The sequence below is a fragment of the Felis catus genome, chromosome A3 (genome assembly GCF_018350175.1).
Source record: "Felis catus isolate Fca126 chromosome A3, F.catus_Fca126_mat1.0, whole genome shotgun sequence".
In the NCBI taxonomy this organism is placed as follows: domain Eukaryota; kingdom Metazoa; phylum Chordata; class Mammalia; order Carnivora; family Felidae; genus Felis; species Felis catus.
In genome coordinates, this window is record NC_058370.1 from 643,446 (window position 1) to 666,587 (window position 23,142).

General features: G+C 60.8%; 1 protein-coding gene and 2 long non-coding RNA genes across 14 annotated transcripts in view; 2 read left to right on the forward strand and 1 right to left on the reverse strand.

Annotated features, from left to right (window-relative positions):
• Window positions 1–8: 8 nt before the first annotated feature.
• RTEL1 (regulator of telomere elongation helicase 1) overlaps window positions 9–23,142 on the reverse strand; it is a 31,408-nt gene continuing 8,274 nt past the window's right edge. For 2 of the 11 annotated variants that reach the window (XM_045053358.1, XM_045053365.1), the window contains 27 exons: window positions 22,156–22,309; window positions 14,309–14,347; window positions 14,163–14,241; window positions 13,485–13,582; window positions 12,827–12,882; window positions 10,113–10,187; window positions 9,959–10,040; window positions 7,840–7,972; window positions 7,623–7,736; window positions 7,496–7,536; window positions 7,257–7,342; window positions 6,956–7,033; window positions 6,527–6,604; window positions 5,948–6,094; window positions 5,757–5,872; window positions 5,496–5,619; window positions 5,258–5,405; window positions 4,884–5,041; window positions 4,189–4,284; window positions 2,706–2,907; window positions 2,371–2,511; window positions 1,697–1,813; window positions 1,279–1,515; window positions 1,027–1,188; window positions 779–933; window positions 591–691; window positions 9–480 (listed from right to left, as the gene is read on the reverse strand). In XM_045053358.1, the coding sequence (XP_044909293.1) occupies window positions 48–480; window positions 591–691; window positions 779–933; window positions 1,027–1,188; window positions 1,279–1,515; window positions 1,697–1,813; window positions 2,371–2,511; window positions 2,706–2,907; window positions 4,189–4,284; window positions 4,884–5,041; window positions 5,258–5,405; window positions 5,496–5,619; window positions 5,757–5,872; window positions 5,948–6,094; window positions 6,527–6,604; window positions 6,956–7,033; window positions 7,257–7,342; window positions 7,496–7,536; window positions 7,623–7,736; window positions 7,840–7,972; window positions 9,959–10,040; window positions 10,113–10,187; window positions 12,827–12,882; window positions 13,485–13,582; window positions 14,163–14,241; window positions 14,309–14,347; window positions 22,156–22,309 (3,450 nt within the window). In that variant the 3' untranslated portion in view covers window positions 9–47. Of the gene's footprint in view, window positions 481–590; window positions 934–1,026; window positions 1,189–1,278; window positions 1,516–1,696; window positions 1,814–2,370; window positions 2,512–2,705; window positions 2,908–4,188; window positions 4,285–4,883; window positions 5,042–5,257; window positions 5,406–5,495; window positions 5,620–5,756; window positions 5,873–5,947; window positions 6,095–6,526; window positions 6,605–6,955; window positions 7,034–7,256; window positions 7,343–7,495; window positions 7,537–7,622; window positions 7,737–7,839; window positions 7,973–9,958; window positions 10,041–10,112; window positions 10,188–12,826; window positions 12,883–13,484; window positions 13,583–13,936; window positions 14,070–14,162; window positions 14,242–14,308; window positions 14,348–18,724; window positions 18,904–22,155; window positions 22,330–23,142 lie in introns of those variants that run through there. The other 9 variants (XM_045053359.1, XM_045053367.1, XM_045053368.1 and 6 more) reach the window with 9 other exon arrangements.
• Window positions 7,971–22,157, forward strand: LOC123384239. 2 transcript variants are annotated; one of them, XR_006594972.1, is made up of 4 exons: window positions 7,971–11,585; window positions 11,933–14,456; window positions 14,549–14,727; window positions 21,738–22,157. It is a non-coding gene; the product is annotated as an uncharacterized LOC123384239 (long non-coding RNA). The 2 variants fall into 2 exon arrangements; XR_006594971.1 differs by having other exon boundaries at window positions 11,933–14,727.
• LOC109497854 lies at window positions 16,026–19,567 on the forward strand. The gene is made up of 2 exons (XR_002740869.2): window positions 16,026–17,023; window positions 18,898–19,567. It is a non-coding gene; the product is annotated as an uncharacterized LOC109497854 (long non-coding RNA).

Sequence of the window (23,142 nt, forward strand, 5' to 3'; positions counted from 1 at the left end):
CGTCTGGATACGGTATCCGCAACTTTATTAGAGAACCTGTCACCTGATTAAAAGCAGGTCCACTGCGCGCGCGTGCACACACACAGGTCCCAGAGAGGAGGGAGCAGAGCGTTTCCCCCACCTTCCAGTCCTGGGCTCAGGCCGCAGCAGCCAAACGCCTGAAGCTCTACCCACAAACAAGCAGCCAAGTAAAGTTCTGAAGAGGTACCTTTTAGCAGACCCTCCCCAGACCCTAAGGGTACTTCGGGGCTTCTCATAGGCAGGCGCCGATCCTGCTGCCATTTCAGGGGCATCCCCACGGGCACTGGCCTGGCCCGTGGCCCGCACCCCGTGAAGGGACAAGTGCCCCAGCTGCGTCTGGGACAGAGGCGGCGTCCGCCTGCCCGAGGGTCTCCAGCCTCACTGGGGCTCTGGCCAGAAGACCTGCGTGATGCTCTGCTTCCTGGCAGGGGCGTGGCAGGCCGGGCAAGTCCTAGAGGCCTGCGGAGATAGGGCAGTGCTGCACAGGCGTCGCCCCCCGCACTCCCCAGCTCCCGGCCCCCCAGGTGGCAGACGCGCAGCGGGCGGGTCCGCAGGGTCCCGCCGCCAACCTGGAGGAGCCGTCGCCAGCAGGCCCGGCAGCGGTGGAAGTTGCAGGAAGGGCACTGGAAAGGGACCGTGTCCTCCGCCCCGCAGCCGGGGCACGCCGAGCCTGCTCCAAGGGGGCCGCTGTGAGCGCCGCGGCAGCTGCGCCGCCCCCACTGCCCACACTCCCTGCGGCCCCTCCCAGGAGACCTACCGGACTCGGAGGGCGCGTGCCTGCGGGGGGCGCTGGGGGGCTGGCTGGGAGCCCCCGCATCCCCGGCCTGCCTCGGTTTAAGGAAGGCCAAGATCTTGCTCTGGGTCCTCCCCGGTTTGTCCTGTCCTGGGGGGCCTGGAGACACAGGCGCGAGTCTGAAAGGGTGGTTCAGGCTGATCTGCGGCCCCCCTTGCAGGGCTGCGTGGGGCTCCAGGGGCACCAGGTGGTCTCCCCCCTGCCGCCGCTACCTGGCCTGGAATCACCGTGGGCGAGGTCGGGAGGCACGGTGGGGGTCCCGTCCTGGGGACCCGGCGGCTCAGGGCCCGCGGTCGGGGCGGCCGGGCCCATCAGGTCGGCGCACACCTGCCGGAAGCGCTGCTGGTGGCGAGGTCTCAGGAACGCGCCAAACCCTGTGGGGAGAGCGGTCAGGCCCCGCCCGCAGCGCCCGGCCCGGCCCGGCCCGGCGCACCCCCAGCCCCGCCCCCTCCGCGGCCACTTGCTCTCCAGCAGGTGCAAGTCCTCGGGCCTTGAGGTAGTGAGTGCGGCCGCCACGGCCACCACCTTCTCGAAGTCACCGTCCCGTCTGTAGGCGGTGAGCGCTGCGAGGAGCTGGCTGCAGCCTTCGGACCCCAGGGCCTTTCGGACATCGGCCAAGTAGGCGCTCCCCACAGGCGGGCCTTGCTTCTCCACCCTGGGGGCTCCAGATCCACCCTCTTTTGGACAGCTGCTGGGGTCTCCTGGTGGGGAGGTGGACAGGATCATGGCGGGGATCTGGGGCCCGAGGGAGCTCCCCTGGCACCCTTCACACCAGCCTGCTCCCTCGCTCTGGGGTTGCAGAGCCAAAACGGCACCCGCGCCCCCCAGGGAGGACGCCAGGGCTCTTGTGCTCTGCTTCGAAGCCTCTCTGGGGACTGGTACCTGCCAGGGCTGGTCCGGAGACCAGGTGAGGCCTGCCTTGATTCAGGTGCTGTCCAGGGTCCAGTTGCCCGGCTGCACCCTGGGACAGGGTCAGCTTTGGGTCACACTCCCTCCTTCCTGAAGAAACGGGGACACACAATGAACCACCCAGCTGGTTCCCAAGGGTCTGGAGTGCTCCCTGGGGAGGAGGCAGGTCTTTCCAAGGGGAGACTGACACCTGGCACCCTCCTCTGACCACAGCACGACCCAGGCTTGAGCCCCCACCACAACCACCTGCTGCCAGGGGACCAGCAGAGACACCCCAGTGGGCACCAAGCCCAGAAAGGAGAGGGGTGACTCTTTTGCCGGAAAGTCCCCTCCTTGGGGCCAAGGGGTCTTCCTAAGCCAGCTCCCCACCCCCCTCCCTGATACCTATCCTTGGGGAAGTCCCTGCTTGGGGGTGAACTGTTTGCAACCGGGGACACAGGCTCCCAGGCTCTGAGGTGCAGGGCCCACTCCTGGCAGACACAGGTGGGGACAGGGTCCCAGCCTGGGCCATGCATGCTCTGGGGGACACACACCTCACCCTCAGCGGGCCTCCATGGGTGAACAGTCCCACCCACGAGCAGGGAGGCTGGGCCAAGCTAGCATTGCCCACCACCCCGGCCCCCGGACCCGGGGTACCGCCCGCTCACCCCTGGGGGCCTGGGCTGACGGAGCGCCCCGCCTCTGAGGAAGGCTGTGCTCCGGCCGGTAGCCGCAGCCATGGCCTGTCCACTGCAGGCAGACCTCCTCAAACTGCTGCTTGTGGTGTGGCCGCACGAACTGGTAGAAGCCTGTTGGAACGGTTCCACCATGCGGCCCCTGCGTGCTGAGCTGGGTGGAGGGCTCTGGGGTCAGGGGCCGTGCACCGGAACCTTTTCTAGGGAGCAGGGACAACCACGGACCCTGGTGCCCGCCCACAAGCCCCCCTCCCCGCCACGGCTGCCGCACCACCCCCGGGTCGGGGGACCACCGCGGGCCAGGGCACCTTGGAGCAGGCCGTGCTTCTTGGGATCCTCAGCAAAGAGCGGGCCGAGACAGGCCACCAGAGCCTCAAAGTCGTCAGAGCCCTTGTAGTCCTGCAGGGCCCTGGTGAACGTGTCGAAGCTGGCCTGGCTCAGCGCCTGCTTCACGGCCACCATGAACAGCTTGGCCCTGCCCGCCTGTGTACTGGCCGCCGGCCCCTCCTGCTGGACACAGGGCCAGGGGCCCCATCAGTCAGGACCCACCCTCCCCTGTCCCAGGGACGCTGGGCTGCTGCTGTGGAGCACAGGCACTGGGAGGGACACCCTGGCTCCAGGGCACGGCTGGCCTGGCCCCAGGAGGGAATCCACAAAGACAGCCATGCCCCTTGGAGAGCAGCAGAGGCCAAGTGTAGTTTTGCTTCCCCTGGGTCGGGAGCTCCTACTCCTCAGGCAAGTTCCCTGCGCCCACGCGGCAGCGGACAGCCCCAGCCCGAAGGATGGTCAGATCGCAGCCAGAGGGCACTTCTGACCAGATGGGGTACCTAAGACATCACTGTGCCTCACTCGTGCTGCACAGATCAGGCCCGGACGCTGCCGGGGCTCTCAGCAAGAGAACACGGAAACCAGACAGGAGGGGTCCAGGCTCCCCAGTCTGCGCCCACTCCACCCACTTCCTGACAGCAGCAGTTCCCAGACGCCCAGGGAGATGGACAAAGGCAATGGTGCATGGGGCTTTCCAGAGCTTTCCTGGTTCAGAGGGACTCAACTGCCCTTAAATCCTTCATCTGAGGCTGGGAAGGCAGACCCTCCCCACACTCGGGCACGTCAGCACCCACACTTGAGCCAAGGGCTCAGCTCAGGGGGAGCTGACCTGGCTGCCAGCCCCACACCAAACCCGCCCAAAGGGCGAGGGCCCGACGTCTGTCCAGCTGGACCTGTCATACCACCCACAAAGTGGTCTCCAGGAAAGACAAAAGGGAACGAAAGGCCCAAAGCTGACCACAAGTTTGCAGGACTCCAAAGTGTGGAGGAGCCACCCCTGGTGGGAGGGACCCCGTGGGCCCCGGGCAGGGCCGCACTGGCAGGGCCGCGGGACCCCATGCCGTTGCTGGGAGCTCTGCGGGGTCTGAAAGGTTGTCAAGGTGAGAAGTTAAAATGCAAAAGAGACCTGGAGCCCATGCAGGCCAAGCCCTGCAAAGATGCTGGGAGGCAGGAGGGAGGCGGGAGGGGGCCCAAGCCCAAGAGGAGGGCGGGAGGAGGCCCTCGGAGCTGTCAGAATAGGCTCACCTACCAAGAGATGAGGCTTAAAAGACCCTCCTTTAAACATTGCAGCTGAACAAAGGTTGGGGGGGGGGGGCAGGCCTTGGAGAGCCAAGGGCATGGGGCCAGGCTGCACCCCTGGGAAGGCAGCAGGGAGGCCAGGCCCAGCCACACCTCACACTCCCTGGTTGGCAATGTGCGGCCTGGGGCTCCCACCAGACCCCGTACGTGGGACGCTTCACGTACCCGGCTGCCCACCAGCCTGATCTTCCTTCTGCCTCCTTTCTGCTGCTGTGCGGGCCTCTTCTCACGTGGGAGGGACAGGGTGGAGACATGCGCTGCCTGGGGGGGGACACGCTGTGGTCCTGGCCACGCCCTCAGAGCCCCCAGGCCCCTTGTGACACTGCAAGGGCCCACAGTGGGAGAGAAGAGCCCTCTCCTGGGTCCGCCCCACCAGCCTCCCCCGTGGCCCAGATGGGAAGGGTACGGAAGGGATGGGGGGAGGGGCCGCCTGCTGTCGCAGCCGGGCTCACCCCAGGCCCCAGGGAGCAGGACTGGGAGGGGAAGGGACTCTGCGGCAAGCAGGGCATGGGGGCTCCAGGTCCGGCCAGAGCTAAGGGCTCCAGCGCAAAGGCTCCAGGTGAGGAGCTGTGTACCCCTGCCTATCCCCACTCCCAGCTCAGGCTCCCAGAAAGGGCTGACCTCTGGGGCAGCAGGAGCTGGACTCTGACTGCTCGTGCCAACCCCCAGAGAACCAGGAGGGGCATGTAGGGCAGCACCAGCTGAGGACCAGGGGCGGGGGTGGGGGGGGCGTGCCAGGGGTGTGCCGAAACTCAACCACCCGCCTGACCAGGGGGTTTACAGGAGGGAGAGTAGATGTGCCCCAGGCTTGGGAGTGGGGGGGGGGGGGGGCACGGGTCTGTCTCTGGGGCCTCCCGCACCTTCTCCTCCCCAGGGGAGGCCTTGTCCCCAGGCCCCCCAGCCAGATGCTCGCTGTGTTCCAGGGCTGCCAGCAGCCCCACAGGCCTCTGCTGAGCGAGGGCCAGCTCCCGCCCGTACTCCACACACAGGCTGCTCTCGGCGTCCCTGGTCGGCGACCCTGTGGGAGCACAGATATCAGCAGCAAAGCCCGTGGGAGGAAGGGGGTGACGGGGGGGGGGGGGGGGGGGGGGACAAGTCAGGTCTGTCCCAGCAACACTCAGGCTCAGCCAGGCACCCTGGTCACTGGACCGAGCGCACGGGTAGCCAGTGGGAAGCACCCCAGGCCCCCAGCCCGCAGGGCCCCTGCCCAGCCATGTCCCTCAGGCAAACGCACCCGCGGGTCTCCGCCTCAGGCTGGGGACGTGCACATCCAGACTCTTGGCTTTCCTGGTGGAGAGGGGGCCGGGCGACACGGCCACCATGACAGCACCTTCTCCCTCACCCAGACTTGGGGCAGCGAGTAGGGGGGCCGGCACCGGCATCTGGACAGTCACAGAGAGGTTGGGGTCACGCACAGACCCATCCCCTGGGTAGGGCGTGAGGACGCAGCCAGCTGGGCATTAGGAACTCACGTTTTTCTGGGCGACACGGAAGAACTGGGCCACGTCCCGGATGACGTGGCCGAAGCTGTCATACACCTTGACGTGGGGGCGCACCCAGGAGGGCAGCTGGGCTCTGGCGTCCGCGTGAGTGAACCTGGCAGGGCGTCGGCTGTCAGACGGGGAGCCCTGCCCACCCCATGGCCCACGGCCCACGGCCCAGGCTCACGCTCGCTGAGGGAAGGACCAGAGCCCAGCTGGCCACCCTCGAGGCTGCGTGGAGAAGAGCCGCACCTGTGGTCACAGAGGAAGATGGCCCCGTAGTCGTGGCGATGCCGGATCACCCGCCCGATGGCCTGGTTCACAGCCCTGGACGCCTGCTGCCGGTACCACTCGTGCCCAGAGAGGAGCTGTTGGTGGGGGGGCTCAGTCATGGGGGCTCTAGACCCTCCTCCCCACTCCCACCCAGGCCTGTGGCCTCTCACCTGACCTCCAGGCCCGCTGCGGCCCTTCAACTCGTCCAGGAACTGCATCTTGAGGACCACCCGGGGGTCCATGCGTGGGGGGTACGGCAGGCCCGTGACGATCACACCGCGGCCGTTCGTGTCCGCAAAGTCTAGCCCCTCGCTGGCCTGGGGGCGTGAGTACTCTTTTCCCCGGTCTGCCTTCCCCAAGGGTCTGCCCACGCCCAGGTCCTCACAGCCACGCACGTACGGGTGGGGAGAAGCCTCCCACCCTGGGCCAGGCCCTACCTGGGGTTCACGGCTCCCAGGGTCTCACACTCCCGGAAGCTCCTCCACCCTCCCCACCCGCAGCCGGTGAGGGGCGCTCACTCTCAGTGCCTAGACCCGATGCCCGCCGAAGGGCTGTCCAGCCTGGGATGCCAGGGCTGCACCCTCCTCACTCCTGCTTGCTGGACACGGGGCACCAGGGAGGCGGTCGGACCGGCCCATCCCACCGTGTCACGGCCCCCAGGTCATGAACCGTGAGCTGCCTCCGACACAAGCACCAGCCGGGGGAAGACAGGCCGGCGGGTGTGGGGCACAGACCCTCAGCAGCCTCACCTTCCCCCGGCACACAGCCAGGAAAGTAGCCCCGCTGGACCCGGGGGAGGCGACTCGAGTGTAGTAAGCATCCACCACCTGGGAGGAGACACCGGTCAGCTCCTTCCATCCACGGAAGCGAGACCCCAGGTCTCATCCTCTGAGATGAAGGGCTGTCCCAGCTCGGAGGTGGGCGAGCAGAGTTCTTGAAGCTTCCTCATGGCACAGGTTCCCAGGCTGACCCAGAACCTGTTCAATGTTTCCCAGAAAGCATGGGGACCCCAGGGCTGGGGGTAAGGGGGCAGGGGAGGCTTGCTTCGATGACGGCCCCTCAGACTCGAGGGTCTGGGGCCGTCATCCCCATGCCCAAACTTCCTAAGAGGTGACCCGTCAGGGCCAGTGGCCAGCCTGGGGCAGCCATGATGGTCAGTGGAGCCCGAGAGCTCAGACCTCTGAGAAGCCACCTTTGCTCCTCGGCTCCACAAATAGAGGCTTCAGGGACTCCAGCTTCCTGGCAAAGTCACGGGCCTGTGAGGAGAGACAGGGAAGGGGGTGCCCATCACACCCGTCACATCTGGCAGGCGGAGACAGGGAAGGGGGTGCCCATCACACCCGTCACATCTGGCAGGCGGAGGGCCACATTGCAGTCACCTCTGCCTTCTCACACAAATGTTCGTGCTCCGGCCCTGCCAGAGCCTTGGCTGTCTGGGGCTCCCCTCCCACCCCCAGGACACACAGAGGAGGGACGTACCCGCCAGAACTCCAGGCTTTTCTCCATGACGGGGTAGGAAGGGAAAAAGACCAGGAGCCCGTGCGGGACCACGCGGGCGATGTTGCCTACAAGTGCCACCGTGGCTATGTCAGCGGGAGCAGGTGCTCAGAGAGGCTGCCAACGATACCCCCTGGGGACAGCAGGCAGGGCAGGGACCCGACACTAGGGAGTGGGGTGGGACCTCAGGATGGAGGCCAAAGCTTCCCATGGGCACTCACCTAGCGCCTTGCCGAGGGAGGACAGGCATGCATCAGAAAACCTGCACAAAGCCAAAGGCCCACCATCGCGAGGGTTCCAGCAGGTGGCACACTGCCCGCCCACCTCCTTATCCACCAGGCCCCCTACCGTTTGTCAAAGGCAGAGCTCAGCTGGGCTCCATCGGGGCCTTTGGGGACGATCCCCACCCAGATCTGGTGCTTGTCGATGACGTGTGGGTTCTCCAGGCAGACTGGGAAAGGGCTGGGGTAGCAGGGTGGCCCCCGTGAGGTCCTGAACCCCAGCACCTGGCGGCCCGCAGCTGGCCCTGGGACCCCCACCCCCACAGGGCACAGGGCAGCCTTACATCTGCAGCTCCAGGGCGAAGGAGGACACGGGGGCCAGTGTGCCGCTGGTGAGGATGAGGGTGCGGACGCCCTGGCGGACCAGCTCGCGCATGCTGTGGCCGGGGCTGAAGCACCAGTAGCTCAGCACCTTCCCTGCGAGGGGGAGTGTGAGGCTGGGTGGGACACAGGAGGCCTGCCACAGGCGGCCGCTGGGCCCCGCAGCCCACACGTACATGTCTGAACACGCGGACCTGCCTGAGCCCTGAGCTGAGGGTCTGGGCCAGGGCCCCTTTCTTCCTTCAGGCGTCCTGGGAGCATGGGCGGACCCAGAGCAGACCGGCAAGGGGAACTTACTGGGGGTCACCTCCAGAAAGGCCAGCCAACCCAACCCAGACTTGCAGACACGGACGTGTGGCTCAGGGCACCGAGAGCAGGCTGGCAGGCTGCCATTACGTGCCCCTGGCTGAAGGGCACACCTGGAAAAGGAAGCAGAACCCAAGCTCTGCTCCAGGAGGAGGAGGGAGGGGCCGTGCTTCCCAGAGGCGGGGTCAGTGCTTCCCTGGAGGGGCGGGGTCGGCGATTCCCTGGAGGGCAGGGCCAGTGCTTTCCCGGAGGGGACCGTACCCCGCAGGCAGGGCCAGCGCTGAAGTCACCGGCAACAAGACAGTGGTGTCCGGAAGCGGCCGTTCCTAAAAGTGCCTGCCTCCTACTGGCCCCCAGCTGGGTCCGGAAGCTTAGGAAATTAAACCAGCACAAGCAGAATGACTTTAAATAGCACTCCAAAGTCCACACTAGGTCATGGGTCAGCAGGGCTGTTTCCAGAAAAGAACCAGTCCCCTCCTGGGGCCAGAGAAGGTTTTTCCACCTTCAGGTGGGAATCTGGCCCGAGATGGGGGGGGGGGGAGAGCGGGGGCTGGGTGCTCTGGCCTCTCCCAGCAGGGCCGGCCCGCCCCTTGCTCACGCACATCCTAGCTTCTCGGGAAGGTCAGCAATGAACCAGCTTCCCACAAACGCCCAACTCGGGGCGGCTATTTCTGAGAATTCACATGAGCTCCGAAGTACACAGGACACAGGGGATGCCCCGCCCCGCTGGCCGTGGATACCTGCATACCCTGCCCGCGTGTGAGTGCTCCCCCAGGGCGGGGAGGGGGGGCAGGCCCCAGTGCTGGCGCAAACTGCTTCCTGTGACCTCACAACACGCGAGGGTTGCGCTGGTCTCCCTGCCTTTCATGGAAGCTACTTCCTGCTCTGAGAGGCCAGGTGACCCGCCGAGGGCACCCTGTGACCCTCCTGCTTGGCGCCAGCCTTGCCCACGGGCCCAGCCCCGCTCTTCCTGCTCGGCTCCGTGGGATGGCTGACAGCGGCATGGAAGGGGGTGTGCCGGCAGGGCTGGGGGCTGGGCCCGGAACACAGACCACCGGCCATGCTGAGGGGTGACCGGGACAGGACAGTGACCTGACCTTGGGACCCACTGCCCCAGACGTGTCTGGCAAAGCCCACTCCAAAGGCCAGGCTGCATGGGGTGCTGAACTCTGCCTGGGATTGCCGGGACACTGGCCACCACCAGTGTGGACCACACTACACCACAGGGACACACACCTTGGCCAGGACAGGCCAGCCTAGCCTCACACCAAGAGCCACGGGATGCCTGACACAGACCCCATCCTCAAGAGTCACAAGTGGCCCTGTCTCCAGGACACGTGGAAGCAGGTAAGACCAGTAACAAACCTGGAGAGTGGGACGTGGGTCAGGGTAACAGAGGCAGCACCAGAGGGACCGGAGTGGCCATCACACATGACCCTGGGGTCTGGAGAGTGGCCTCGGCCTGAGCTGGCCCCGCACGTGTCCGCTCGGTGGGACGGCACTAAAGCAGCACACCTGTGCCGACGTGAATGTGCCCAGGTCTCCCCTCCCCGTGGGGTGGGGGACCTGGCTGTGCCCTCGCTCCACGGAAGCCCTTCAGGTGACTCTGGGTAGGCCCTGTGCCGTCGGCCAGCTCTGAGGCCCTTCTGTCTCCGCCAGCTCTGTCTGGTTGAGCTGTGGGGTCACGCGGGGCAGGCGGCGCCCGGGGCGGGGGGGCCGGGGGCGCTGTGCGGAGCTGGAACAGGGGAGCGCGGCCCCGCCCCCCAGGCACCATACCTTGCTTTCTGGCCGCCGTGGCGTTCCAGGCGTCTGATCGCCGAGCTGTCCTCTGGTGACTGGCATCAGGGTGGATGTGCACCTGGAGGGACAGAGGGGACAGCATCCCGAGACCCAGCCCCAGGGTCCCCCCCGTCCCCGAGGCAGCCCCTACCTTGTAGGATTGAGAGACCCCAGGCCCCATCACGGAACTAGACACGCCCTCCGCAGGGTCTGCACTGAACACAATCTGAAAAGCAGACGTGGGGGACAAAGCAGAGACACGCTGGTCACACAGCGTACAGCAGGGGCCACCACTCCTGAGTCGCCCCCACACACGGGACGGATGCTCAGGGCATTGTCATCCCCTACCCTGCCTTTGAGCTCATGGCATCCCTGCTGTGGGACTCCAGGCCGAGGGGCAGGAGTCGCACTTGCCTGTCCCCTCTCCTGAAGGACCCCACGGCACCGGAGACACAGCCATCCCGCAGGGCCCCCTCTGTGGTAGCTAATCCGTGTGCTCTCACAGGGAGCAGGCCTGGGGTGGTCAGGGAGCCAGAGGAAGGGACTCAGTTCACCCCCAGAAGTAAAAAGACAAAAGCGACCCCTAACTAAAATAAAGAGAACCGTACTCTTGGCCAAGGCAACAAATGGAGAAAAAGAGTCGAGAGGTAACTTTGGGGAAGAAGGCGCACGATGCTGGAAGTTAACAAACCACGTGGCGGGACTGCTCAGAAAACCAAACGACTTTTACAATTAAAAGGAAAACTTAGTAAGACAGTACCAGGAGGCCGACAGAAACACCAAGAGTGCCCCAGGATGCCCTGGGGCCCAGCGGCTTCCTGTCCACGGCTTTGCAGGTGAGCAGGTCTCACGCCGCCCCAGGGCAGGCTGCACCTGCCCCATCCCTCCTGAGGCTGCCTCTGTCTGTGTGGGCTGCAGACCCCCTTTCTCACCCTACCTTGAGGGGATCTGAGTTTCGGGAGGTACGAGGCACTACAGCCCGCCTGGGGGTGCTCTCAGTGCGGCCTGTGACATGGGCTACCTGTCTGGCCAGCCCACTGACCCCCTGCAGCCCCGGGGCCAGCCCAGCACACCCCCTTCCCATAGGAGTCAGGTCTGGGAGGAGCAAGAGCCCAGTCACACTTCCTCCAGCTGGAAGGGACACACCAGAGAGAGAAGCTGGCCTACAGGCAGCACCGGGCAGGCAGGGACACGGAGCCATCTGCCAGGCCCACTGAGAGCGGCTGCCAAAAGAAATTCCAAACCAATGGGGTAGGGGTGCTTGGGTTCCAGTGAGTCTGCGGGGGAGAATCTGGGGAGGGGAGGGGGCTGCGTGGGACCGGGTTTGAGCTCAGGGCACCTGTGGAGGGGACAGCAGCCCTAGCCCAGCGCCCGCTCATCTGCAGGGACCCTGAGATCAGTGGGGAGTACACGCAGGGAGCAGCTCAGAGGAGAGGGCCCGCCTGGCAGGAGTCTCAGACAGGGGCCAGGGTACCCGGAGACCCGACAGTCACAAGAGGCCATGGCCCCAGGCAGCAGTGGTCTGGAGCTCCTCAGAGAAGTGCTGGGAGGACAGCAAGGCAGGGCCTGGCACGCCAGGACAACACCTACCCACACTTCACACTCAAGGAGATGGGAGCCCCAGGTACCAGATCACAGTGGCTCCGGGGGACGTATACCTGCCTTTCCCTGGGCTGCAGGATCACCCACTCCTAGCTCCTTCTCCCTCCCCCCCATCCCAGTTGGACCTCCCCCTCCTGGCCTCCCCCAACCCCAGTCGGACCTCCCCCGCCTGGCCTCCCCCAACCCCAGTCGGACCTCCCCCGCCTGGCCTCCCCCAACCCCAGTCGGACCTCCCCCGCCTGGCCTCCCCCAACCCCAGTCGGACCTCCCCCGCCTGGCCTCCCCCAACCCCAGTCGGACCTCCCCCGCCTGGCCATGCAGGTGTGAAGAAGCACCACAGAGCACAGAGCCTCCTGTGTCTTGTTTCAGCAAGGACCACTAGCACCAAGAGTCCTCTTAAGAAAGGGCTAGCGAGGCCCTCGTCATAGGGTCCTTTTCCTCAGAAAGGGACGGTCCTCGACAGCTGGCCCGGCAGCCACTCGACTGAGGGAGACAGACCCTGGCTTGTCCACTTGAGCTGAGAAGCGGCTCAGCCAGACCCAAAGACAGCTAGCTGGACACACGACAGCACCCTGGGGGGCAGGAGGCGGCCGTGTCCACAGGCCCTGAGGTGTGTGATGTCCCCACTGGTGGCCTGGCTAGGGAAAGGTGGGGTTTGCATGTGCCAGGAGGGGCTGCCCTCACCCCAAAGTGGATCCCAGAGGCCAGAGTGAGGCCAGTCTGGCCCAGAGAACATGCTGGCCGCGCCTGCCGACTCTGAACGCCAGCCCCACGGGCCCCACCTGGGCTCACAGGCATTGCCCAAACGCACTCACCCCTAGTATCTGAATGCCTCTCTGGGTGGGCTGGCCCAGTGGCCAGACAACGGGGCTGGGTAGACAGAGTCGACGGCCTCTCACTCTGTGATGGACTCATGCTTTGACTTACCTCTGAAAAGCTGCTTCAAGAAATTACTTGAGAAAAGGTGAGAGCGGACGGTGTGGCCACTAGGCCTGCCTGAAACCCAGGGGACCCCGCCAGGCCCCCACGCCCCCTGGCCCCCGGGGAACCCACCCTGGACCTGACTGCCCAGAGCAGCCAAGCACGGCCCGCTCCCCTAAGGCCTCGCAGAGCACCTCCAGGTAAGAGGAGACACGCTTCAGATGTTGATTCGAAGCATGTGGCGTGGGCGCCTTGGCCTTGCCCCAAACCTGGGAGAAGGAGGCACCCCTCGACCCCCATCAGGAAAGGAGACGCCGTACCTTCGCCATACGCCCACCCTACCTGGATGATGTCTGAGAGCTTCTGCAGCCCCGCTGTGTTGGTGAACGGCCCCGTACCTGTGGGAGCAGCAGACGCTGGCCATCCCGCACCTCTGCCAGGGGAGGCCCCGGACCCTCCGCCATCAGGAGCCACGAGCAAGCTTGGCCTCAACCCAGTGTTGGTGTGGGGCGCGCCCTTGCGGGGGGGGGGGGGGGGCAGTTCCCACACTGCTGCCAGAACGTCTCCGGGGGGTCGGCGGGATGAGAACAGGCTCTGTGCTCAAGTAAGGCTGAGGCTGCTGGGCCACCCCAGGGCCCAGGAGCACAGCAAAGTGACCGTCTGAGATGAGAACAAGGCCCCACCCAGCAGAAGTGGGCCCAGGATGCGGGGGGCTCAGCCTCTGGGTGGACACAGGATGCGGGGGGCTCAGGGGAGAGGCTGGCGGGACCCGTGGCTCAGTCGCCTAGCAGGTGCCTCACCACTCTTCCCCTCCGGGGCTGACCAGGGAACGTGCTTTACAAAACACATGCCCGTTGAACGGCAGCGAGGCTTCAACACCCCAGGCAGAAAGGGGGATCTGGGGGCAACGTTCCTGCCTGGGGGTGCTGCAGCAGGCTACAGCCCTGAGTCAAGGCCAGTGTGGGGGCCAAGGTGGCCGCGGGGCCCAATGGGGACTCACGTCCTGCCAGGTGCTGGATGATCTGGTCCAGGGAGTCGAGGATGCAGCCTTTCGTCTGAAAGGTTATCTGGGCTTCGGCAAACAGCTCAAAGATGTAGCTGCAGAGGACAGAGGCTCAGGCAGGGCCCAGGCCGCCTCCTGAGAGGAGGCCAAACTTCAGAGCCCTAAGTGTGAAGGAAAAGGCAAGGCCCCACAGGGCAGCTCTGGGAGGCAGGTAAGCCCTGCCGTCTGGGCCGTGAAGGCCGAAGGGCCTGGAGCAGCTGGGAAGCAAGTGGGAGTCCCACAAGGCTCTGAGCACAGTGTGACAGATGGGCTCAGGAAGAAGGCAGGCAGCAGTGCTCCAGCACATTCTAGAACATTCCACACCTCGAGAACCTGAGGCTGGATCCCAGCACAGCTGTCAATTGTGCCCTGAGGAAAGCTACAACCGGCCCCAGGCCACGATCCCTCACCTGCCTTTAGGAAATAAAGCCAGGTGCCCTGGGCTGCTGAGACCACAGTCCTGCGCACCACGGCCAGCCATCTGGGCCTATAGGAGAGGAGGCTGGTGGGAAGATGCGCACAGAAGCTCCTCACTCTGAAGGGCTGTGCTGTCAAGGGCTGGGCCAGAGCGGGAGAGGCCGGGGCCAGGGCAGCTGGGCACTGTAAGGAGAGCCGGGCACACCCACTGTCCTTTACCTCCCTGGCTTGGTGACACCACTCTGGTTCCCCGGCAGCTCAACGGCATCGATGGCCCCCTCCAGGCGAAGCAGGATCACTGTGGGCAAGGGGTCGTCAGGTGCAGCCCGCCCGGCCACGCTGCAGCGGGGGAGGGCAGCACTCACCCTTGAGCTTGGCGAGGTCTTCCAACTCCATGCGCAGCCCTGGGAGAGCAGCAAACGCACAGTCATTTTCCACTGCCACGCACCGCATCCTAGAGACAGGATTCGGGCCGGATTCCTGCCAGTTTCCCCAAGTTGTGGCGGTCTGGAGGTTCACACAGACCAGTCCAACAGGCTCTGAACCCTTGCAGCCCGAACGCGGACCAGAAGCAGCGGTGTGAGCTGGCGGTGTCTCACCTCTAGGGACACGGGAGCACACATGTACTCGGATGCTCGCTGGAGGCCCAGGACAATGACCCAGCTACAAAGCGTCCCAGCGCCCGCATCGTGGCTCTTGCGAGATCAGATCTCCCGCGAGAGGAAACCAGGACTGCTCGGAGACTTGGCTGGAGCCAGATGAGGGACAGGAAAAGCGTGGACAGGTGAGGAATATCCCAGTCTCCCTCAAGGCCTGGCGGGGCCACGCTAACGGCCAAAGATGGGACCCTGAGTTCAGGGAGGATGAGGCTTAGAGCAGACCGTGTTGAAACACAAGTACCCACTGATGACATTAAAACTACTGTCCTGAGGGGCGCCTGGGGGGCTCAGCCAGTTGAGCGTCCGACTTCGGCTCAGGTCACGATCTTGCAGTTCAGGAGTTCAGGCCCCGCGTCCGGCTCTGCTCTGACACCTCGGAGCCTGAATCCTGCTCTGGATTCTGTGTCTCCCTCTCTCTGCCCCTCCCCTGCTCATTCTCTCTAAGAATAAATAAACATTAAAAAAATTTTTTTTCAACAAACAAAAAACCCCTACTCTCCTGAGGGGGACAAGGGACCAATAAGCAGTCGAGAATAAACTCCCAAATATGACAATTGGGAAAATAAAGGAAAACAAAAAAAGCATCTATTCTGCCTTTCCTATAAAAACAATATCACCAGGGGCATCTGGGGGCGCTCAGTTGGTTAAGCACCTGACTCTCGATTTCGGCTCAGGTCATGACCTCATGGCTTCATGAGTTCGAGCCCCACATCAGGCTCTGCGCTGACAGTGTGGGGCCTGCTTGGGATTCTCTCTCTCTCCCTCTCCTTGCGCCTCCCCATCTCTCTCTCTCTCAAAATAAGCTTAAAAAAATTCTTTTTTAAGTTTTTAATTTCAATGATGTCCAATTTACCTTTTTTTGTGCTTGTTAGTTGGCGTCTTTTTTTCTAAGGTTTTATTTATTCACAAAAATCTCTACACCCCATGTGGGGCTCAAACTCACAACCCCGAGATGAAGCATCACACGCTCTTCTGACTAAGCCCACCGGGCATCCCAGCTGGCATCACTTGAGACCACGGGCCTGTGTGCAGTCCCAGAGAGGGACACCGAGGGGAATGGGCCCCAGGTGTGGGCTGTGCTGAGCAGCCTCCTTCCAGGGAGGATGGGGTGGAAAGGAGAAGAAACCAGTAGCTGCAAAGAGGCCCCGCACACAAAGGGGCTCGCCTGGTGGTCCTGGCCGAGGGTCCTAAGTCACACACAGCTGGCGGGACGGGACAAGAAGGGCACTCTCCCAAGCCCGGGAGCCCCAGCACAGCCCTGAGAGAAACATCAGACACATCCGATTAGGGCACACGCTGCAAAAGGCCTTATCAACCTTCCTCCCGACTGTCAAGGTTTTTCAAACTCAAGGAAAGTCTGAGAAACTCACAGACGAGAGCTGGCTGGGGGGGTGGGGGGGTGGGGTGGGGTGGCTGGTGTCACGTGGTTTTCCAGGACAGAACAAGGACATCACATGAAAACTAAAGATATCAGCCACTCCACACCCACAGCACAGCCCTTCCCAGAACAAAATCCACATTCCTGAAACAACTGAAAAAGCCTTCAATTTCACTCCCGGAAGGAAAGCAAACGAACAGCACACCGCGGCCCAGTCTATTAGACCGGCAGGATGAAAAGGCCCAACGTCGCATTCTGTGGCCGAGGCTGTGGGGACGCAGACCTCTGCCCACTGCCGGTGGGAGTGCAAACGGTCCCCTGCCACCAGTGATGAGGGGCCCAGGGTTCAACAGCCCAACAGCATGCTTCCCTGTCGACAGCAGCCCCGGATCCTGGAGCTGACCCTGAAGTGCGTGTGCCATGTTGCCCTCACGGCGCCGTTTGTGACCGGGGGTGTTGGGAACAGCCTAGATGCCATACAGACGGACATGGGACATCCACAGGGGGACTCAGGCAGCCGAGGAGGAGGGAGCCTCTGCAAGGGGAGGCCTTGGCCGGGCATGCTAGGAACAAAAGCAGTAAAGTGCAAACACGCGTCTCCAAGGAGCACACGGCCCTGCGTGCAGGGGAGAAGAGGGAGGCAGCAACACACGCTTGTATCTGCTGCTTTCGTGGGGGAAATAAAGCCCAAAACAGAATAAGCCAGAGACTGACAAGACACTTCTCGAGTAGACGATGACTTCTGGACCCACGTTAACATTTCAAATGCTCAAGAAATAGCAAAGGCGTGATAAAATCAACAGAGGGAGAAAAATGCGTAAGAAGTGAAATCTAAAGGAGAGCAAGGGAAGCGGAGAGGATGATGAAAGGACAGTGGAGCTGCAGGCACAGCCGAGCACCAGGGCACAGTATGCGGGCTGCACACTTGGGCCGACGACAGAACGGGTACGAGCGAGCGTTCGGCTCTGGCGAGGAAGCCTGCCGTTATCACGGATGCGTGAGCTGTTTAGAAACAACCGTCTGGGTATTCCAGGATAAAACAAGTAAGTGAACTATTGGGAAAAACAGAAGCCAGCTTTTTCCACTATCAAAAAAAGGATGGCGGGGGGGGGGGGGGGCACCTGGGTGGCTCTGTCGGTTAAGCGTCTGCCTTCAGCTCAGGTCATGATCTCACGGTTTGTGAATTAGGGCCCCGCATTGGGCTCTGTGCTGACAGCTTGGAGACTGCAGCGGCTCCTCTATCCCCCCTCTTTCTCAGCCCCTCCCCAACTCGCTCGCTCTCAAAAATAAATGAACATTAAAAAAAAAATTCTAAAAAAAAAAAGCTCCCATGTTTATAGCAACACTATCGGGGCGCCTGGGTGGCACAGTCGGTTAAGCGTCCGACTTCAGCCAGGTCACGATCTCGCGGTCCGTGAGTTCGAGCCCCGCGTCAAGCTCTGGGCTGATGGCTCAGAGCCTGGAGCCTGTTTTCGATTCTGTGTCTCCCTCTCTCTCTGCCCCTCCCCCGTTCATGCTCTGTCTCTCTCTGTCCCAAAAATAAATAAACGTTGAAAAAAAAAAAAAAAAAGAATTATAGCAGCACTATCAACAATAGCCAAAGTGTGGAAAGAGCCCGAATGTCCATCGATGGATGAATGGATAAAGAAGACGTGATGTATATATACAATGGAGTATTAGTCAGCGATCAAAAAGAATGAAATCTTGCCATTTGCAACTACATGGATGGAACTGGAGGGTATTATGCTAAGAGAAATCAGTCAGTCAGAGAAAGACAAAAATCATATGACTTCACTCACATGAGGACTTTAAGAGAAAAAACAGATGAACATAAGGGAGGGAAACAAAAATAATATAGAAACAGGGAGGGGGACAAAACAGAAGAGACTCACAAATATGGAGAACAAACTGAGGGTTACTGGGAGGGGTGTGGGAGGGGGGATGGGCTAAATGGGTCAGGGGCACTAAGGAATCTACTCCTGAAATCACTGTCGCACTAGATGCTAACTTGGATGTAAATTTTAAAAAATAAAAAATATAATTAAAAGTAAATAAATACATAAAAAGGATGGATCGGGGCTCCCGGCTGGCGACTCTAGACCTCAGGGTCCTGAGTTTGAGCCCCACACTGGGTGTAGAAATTACTTAAACAAATAAATAAAAACAAGACAAAATGGATGGGAAGACCGACGTGGACGGGGAGAAAGCGAGGATGAGACGCGCGGTTTCAGACAGACCGGAGCGTGTGCGTGAGCCCGCGACCCCGCACGCACGGGCAGGACGCTGCCCTGCCGTGTAGAGGAGCAAAGTCTTCCAAACGGGGAAATTCCAATTCAGAAATGAGCGGCATCCAGGGGTAAGAAGACACGTCATTTTGCAAACATTACGGTAATCGTTGCTTCAGAGACGAATCGCGAACGGACGCCACAGGTTACTTAGAAATTACAAATGGAAGGGGCGCCTGGGTGGCGCAGTCGGTTAAGCGTCCGACTTCAGCCAGGTCACGATCTCGCGTTCTGTGAGTTCGAGCCCCGTGTCGGGCTCTGGGCTGATGGCTCAGAGCCTGGAGCCTGCTTCCGATTCTGTGTCTCCCTCTCTCTCTGCCCCTCCCCCATTCATGCTCTGTCTCTCTCTGTCCCAAAAATAAATAAACGTTGAAAAAAAAAAATTAAAAGAAAAAAAAAGAAATTACAAATGGAAGAGCAGAAACTTCATAGCAGGAAAATCCGGCAGTCGTCACTTACCGAGTGATCAAAGTTGGCGTCACCAACAACGCACACACAGACGTGCCGAGCCTCATCTGTGATACGAGCCCGAGGGCACGGCACTTGTGGGCGGTCCTGAACGGAGTCACGAGGGCACATATCACAAGTCCCAAGTGCAGGGCGTCCAACGTAACTAACCTTTCTCTTCACAGGTATCTAGGCCACAGAAGAGGACATCTGTCCAGACCACAGCTCTCAGGCCACAGAAGACACGGCCACGGCGTGGCTCCCAGACCACGACATTTCCTCTGGTTGTGTCTCAGGCTACAGTGAGGATGGCTGGACAAATTCTTAACAAGAGTGCACTATCGATGTTGGTCTCCCGATCAGAGCAAGGCCACACGAGAGTGTCCTTGTTCTTGGGAAACAAACGCTGAGATACAGAGTATCCGGAAGGACGCACAAAAAGAGATCATCCGTCCACAGAACTCAAATAGAAACAGGAGAAAAACAAAAGATGATTTTAAAAACGAAGACTAAATCGGAAGGAAAACCAAAGTGGACGCCTGCCACGGCGACTTCAGAGGGACAGAAGGAGAAAGGGGGCGATTTTTTACAAGTCAGGAAAGACACCGGAAAGACCTTGAGGCAGAGGAGGCTCTGAACGCGTCCCCGAGAAGAAAACCGGAGCCCATAACAAGAGCTGAGCACGGCAGGCCAGGACACTTCCGCGGACGCAGAGCAGTCTGAAACCACGTGTTGAGGGGGCACGTCGCATGGCGGACACTGAGACACTATGACAAAGTCACTGCGCTCTGGAGAGTTCTGAGAGGACACAGGACTTGAAAATAAACATCTCAAGATAACGAGGTTTAAGAAAAACATAAGACCATCCATCCAGATAATCCACTTCTAGGTGTCCTCGCAGAGAAACACGTAGCTGTTCACTCAAACACACGTGCATTCGGGCGTTGAACACAGCTCTGATTCAGCAGTTCTGATGAAGGGAGAATGTGAAACAGGTACAAACGGGCAGGGCTCCACGGGGGCAGACAAGCTCCTGTGAGGCTCAGGGACCTGGAGCCCGAGACCAGCTCAGGGGGCCCGCAGGGCCGCACCTGTCTTCATGACAACGCCACCCCTCAGCATGACACACACTTTGCCTTTCCCCTCGGATGGACCGGCCTGGACGGACTCGGGAGACCTAGAAGACGATACATCTGTGCTGCCCGGCGTTGGCGGCACTGCCTACAGCAGCAGCGGGAAATGAACGCAGCACGTGATGGGCGGTGCCGCATCAGAGCAAAAGCAGAAAGTTACGGCCCAACCACCTTTGACAAAGCCAGATTATCAAACAGATCTTCTTAACCGTAATAAGATGCCACTCTTTCGATTTTTAAAATACAGTCGTTTTTTAAGAAAAACGTTCTTGGGGCACCTGGGTAGCTCAGTCGGTTAAGCATCCAATTTTGGCTCAGGTCACGATCTCACGCACAGTTCCTGGGTTCGAGCCCCGCCTCGGGCTCTGTGCTGACAGCTCGGAGCCTGCTTCGGATTCTGTGTCTCCCTCTCTCTCTGCCCCTCCCCTGCTCGTGCTCTCTGTCTCTCTCCCTCTCTCTCAAAAGAAAGGAAGGAAGGAAGGAAGGGAGGAGAAGGGAGGGGAGCGGAGAGAGATAAAGAAAGAAAAGAAAGGAAGGAAGGGAAACAAAACATTATTTGTGTTAACATGCCACGGACTGAACCACGTTCTATAAAAAGATGTGTTCAATTCCTAACCCGTGGTCTCTGTGAGTGTGACCGTATCTGGAAACAGGGTGTTTGCAGATATGATCAAGTTAAGATGAGGTCACTGTGCACGACAGTGGGTCCTACTTCCGTGACCGGTGTCCTTACAAGAAGAGGGACATTTGGACACAGACACACGGGAGAGAAACCCGCGTGAAGACGCAACGGAGGCTGGAGGCTGGACAGACGCCCCAGACGCCTCAGGAGCCTTAGTGTGGAGCCTTAGTGTGGGCCTCAGACTCGGGCCCCAGGGCGGGGGCGGGGAGAGGGGGGTCCTGTTGTTCCAGGTCGCCCGGCTTACGGTGTGTTGTTACGGCAGCCCTGGAGCCTCACGTAACGCGTAATGGCTCGTTACTCACAAGAACAAATACATTGTTGTGACCTGTTTAGTCTCTGTTTGTTTAGTTTCCATTTCTAATACAGGAATCATCGATAAACATAATTCACAGGAAAACGAATCAGTAAGGTTTCTTCTTAACTTTAACTTTTTTAGGTTTAAGTTTTCATTTACTTATTTTGGGAGAGAGTGTGCGCGTGAGTCAGAGAGGGGCCGAGAGAGAGGGAGAGAGAATCCCAAGCAGACTGTGCACTGTCAGCACAGAGACCGATGCGGGGCTCAAACTCATGAACCGTGAGTTAGACACCTCACTGACTGAACCGCCCAGGCGCCCAGAATTCAGTAAAGCGTTAAGAACATAAAGGTCCAAACCAAAACATTTGAGAGCTTCTGTGCCAACCACACAAGCGCCACTTACGAACCCTCCGTCCATCGGTGCGGGGCTGTGGGCGAGCCAGTGGAGGCCTGACCGAGAGGGCAGATGCAGGTGCCCCGGGCAAGAAGGGCACATGGAGCCCGCAGGGGGGCCTCTGCTCCCTCTGGAGACTGTTCAGTCTCCGGTCGCAAAGAGGAAGCTCCAGCTGCCCCCGCCGGCACCCCGAGCCCGACGGCAGGACACAGCAAAGCCTCTGGAGACGCCGCCGTACAGAGCGCAAACGTCCCAAACCTCTAGTAGCCAGACAGGGGAGGTGCCTACGGCAGAGCGGTCCTGCTGTGACCTTGTCAGCCACTGACAGAGGCCGCGGAGCGGATCCACGCAAACTAACCGTGGCCACCAAACACGTGCACGTCCAGCACAATTACCCTCGTGTTCAGGAAAACACCGGGAGGGGACTGTGAGGAGAGTAAGCCACATACGCGTAACGCTAGCGGGTCTTTGATAAATGACGTACTTCACAGTTAACACGTGTAGTTTTCATTTTTATACAGTGGAGTCTCTACCGCTGGGAAACTGTGGAAAGGTCTTCAGAGAATGACGCAACGGTCAGCGGGCACCCACTCCCTGCTCCGTGAAGCCCCAAGACCCTCCTAACATAATTCATCTTGGGGCGCCTGGGGGCTCAGTCAGTTAAGCGTCCGACTTTGGCTCAGGTCAGGATCTCACTGCTCACAGGTTCAAGCCCCACATCAGGCTCTGTGCTGACAGCTTGGAGCCTGGAGCCTGCTTCCGATTCATCTCTGTCTCTCCGCCCCTCCCCTGCTCCTGCTCTCCCTCTCTCTCGCTCTTAAATGTGAAACGTTGAAGAAAAAAGAAGTTCACCTTGTCCCCAAACGACTGAAGAAGGCGCTGGGACCGGAGGCCACCGGGCAGCCTGTCTCGTCTCTCGTCTCCCACCTGCAAACTCACCTGAGGCGACAGAGTCCGCACTGAAGTCCAAGTGGAACTCGCCCTGCTGTGCCACCTTGGTCTGCTCCTCCAAGACCTGGTCTATGGCGTCCAGTCCAGAAGCCACGTCATGGGGGGTCAGGTCGAAGGATGCCGACTCCTCACACATCTTTTCCTGAGAGACCAGCATACACGCTACAGCCAAACGGGGCCGGGACTCGGGGGTCCAGGAAGCCAAGGTGCGGATGAGGGTACAGGAAGCAGAGGGCCCCCCCCCCACCGCCAAAGTCCCCCCTCCACGGTCTCTAAGGCCAGGTCACAAACTGGTCCAAAGATGGCCATCCAACCACACGAGTGTCTGAAACTTCGTCAGCAGAAAATTTCCCATTAGAATATAGATTTCTGGGGCACCTGGCTGGCTTAGTCAGAAGAGCATGCGACTCCTGATCTGAGGATTGTGAGTTCAAGCCCCAAATTTGGTGTAGAGATTACTAAAACAAAATAAACTTAAAAAAAAAAAAATAGAGAGGGGCGCCTGGGTGGCTCAGTCAGTTGAACGACCGACTTTGGCTCAGGTCATGATCTCACGGTTTGTGGGTTCGAGCCCCATGTCGGGCTCTGTGCTAACAGGTTGGAGCCTGGAGCCTGCTTCGGATTCTGTGTCTCCCTCTGTCTCTGCCCCTCCCCAACTCATGCTCTGTCTCAGAAATAAATAAACATTAAAAAAGATTTTTTTTTAAAATATAGATTCCTGGTTTTCCTCAAAAGTTCTATCTGGCCCACTGGACCTATCATCCCCCATAACAATGCCTGGAACCAAGCGGAAGCTTGAGAGTGGCCACCACTGTCCCAGGACGCAAGGCTCCAGAGCACCCAAGTGGCCTTCCTCCGGTGCCCTGGCCAAGGCCAGCCATTCCTGGAAACACAGGCCCTGAGCGGGGGTCACAGGAACGTGTGAGGCAGGGTGCAGGTGAGAGAGAGGGGCCAAGAGGTGGCCTCTTTGAGCCG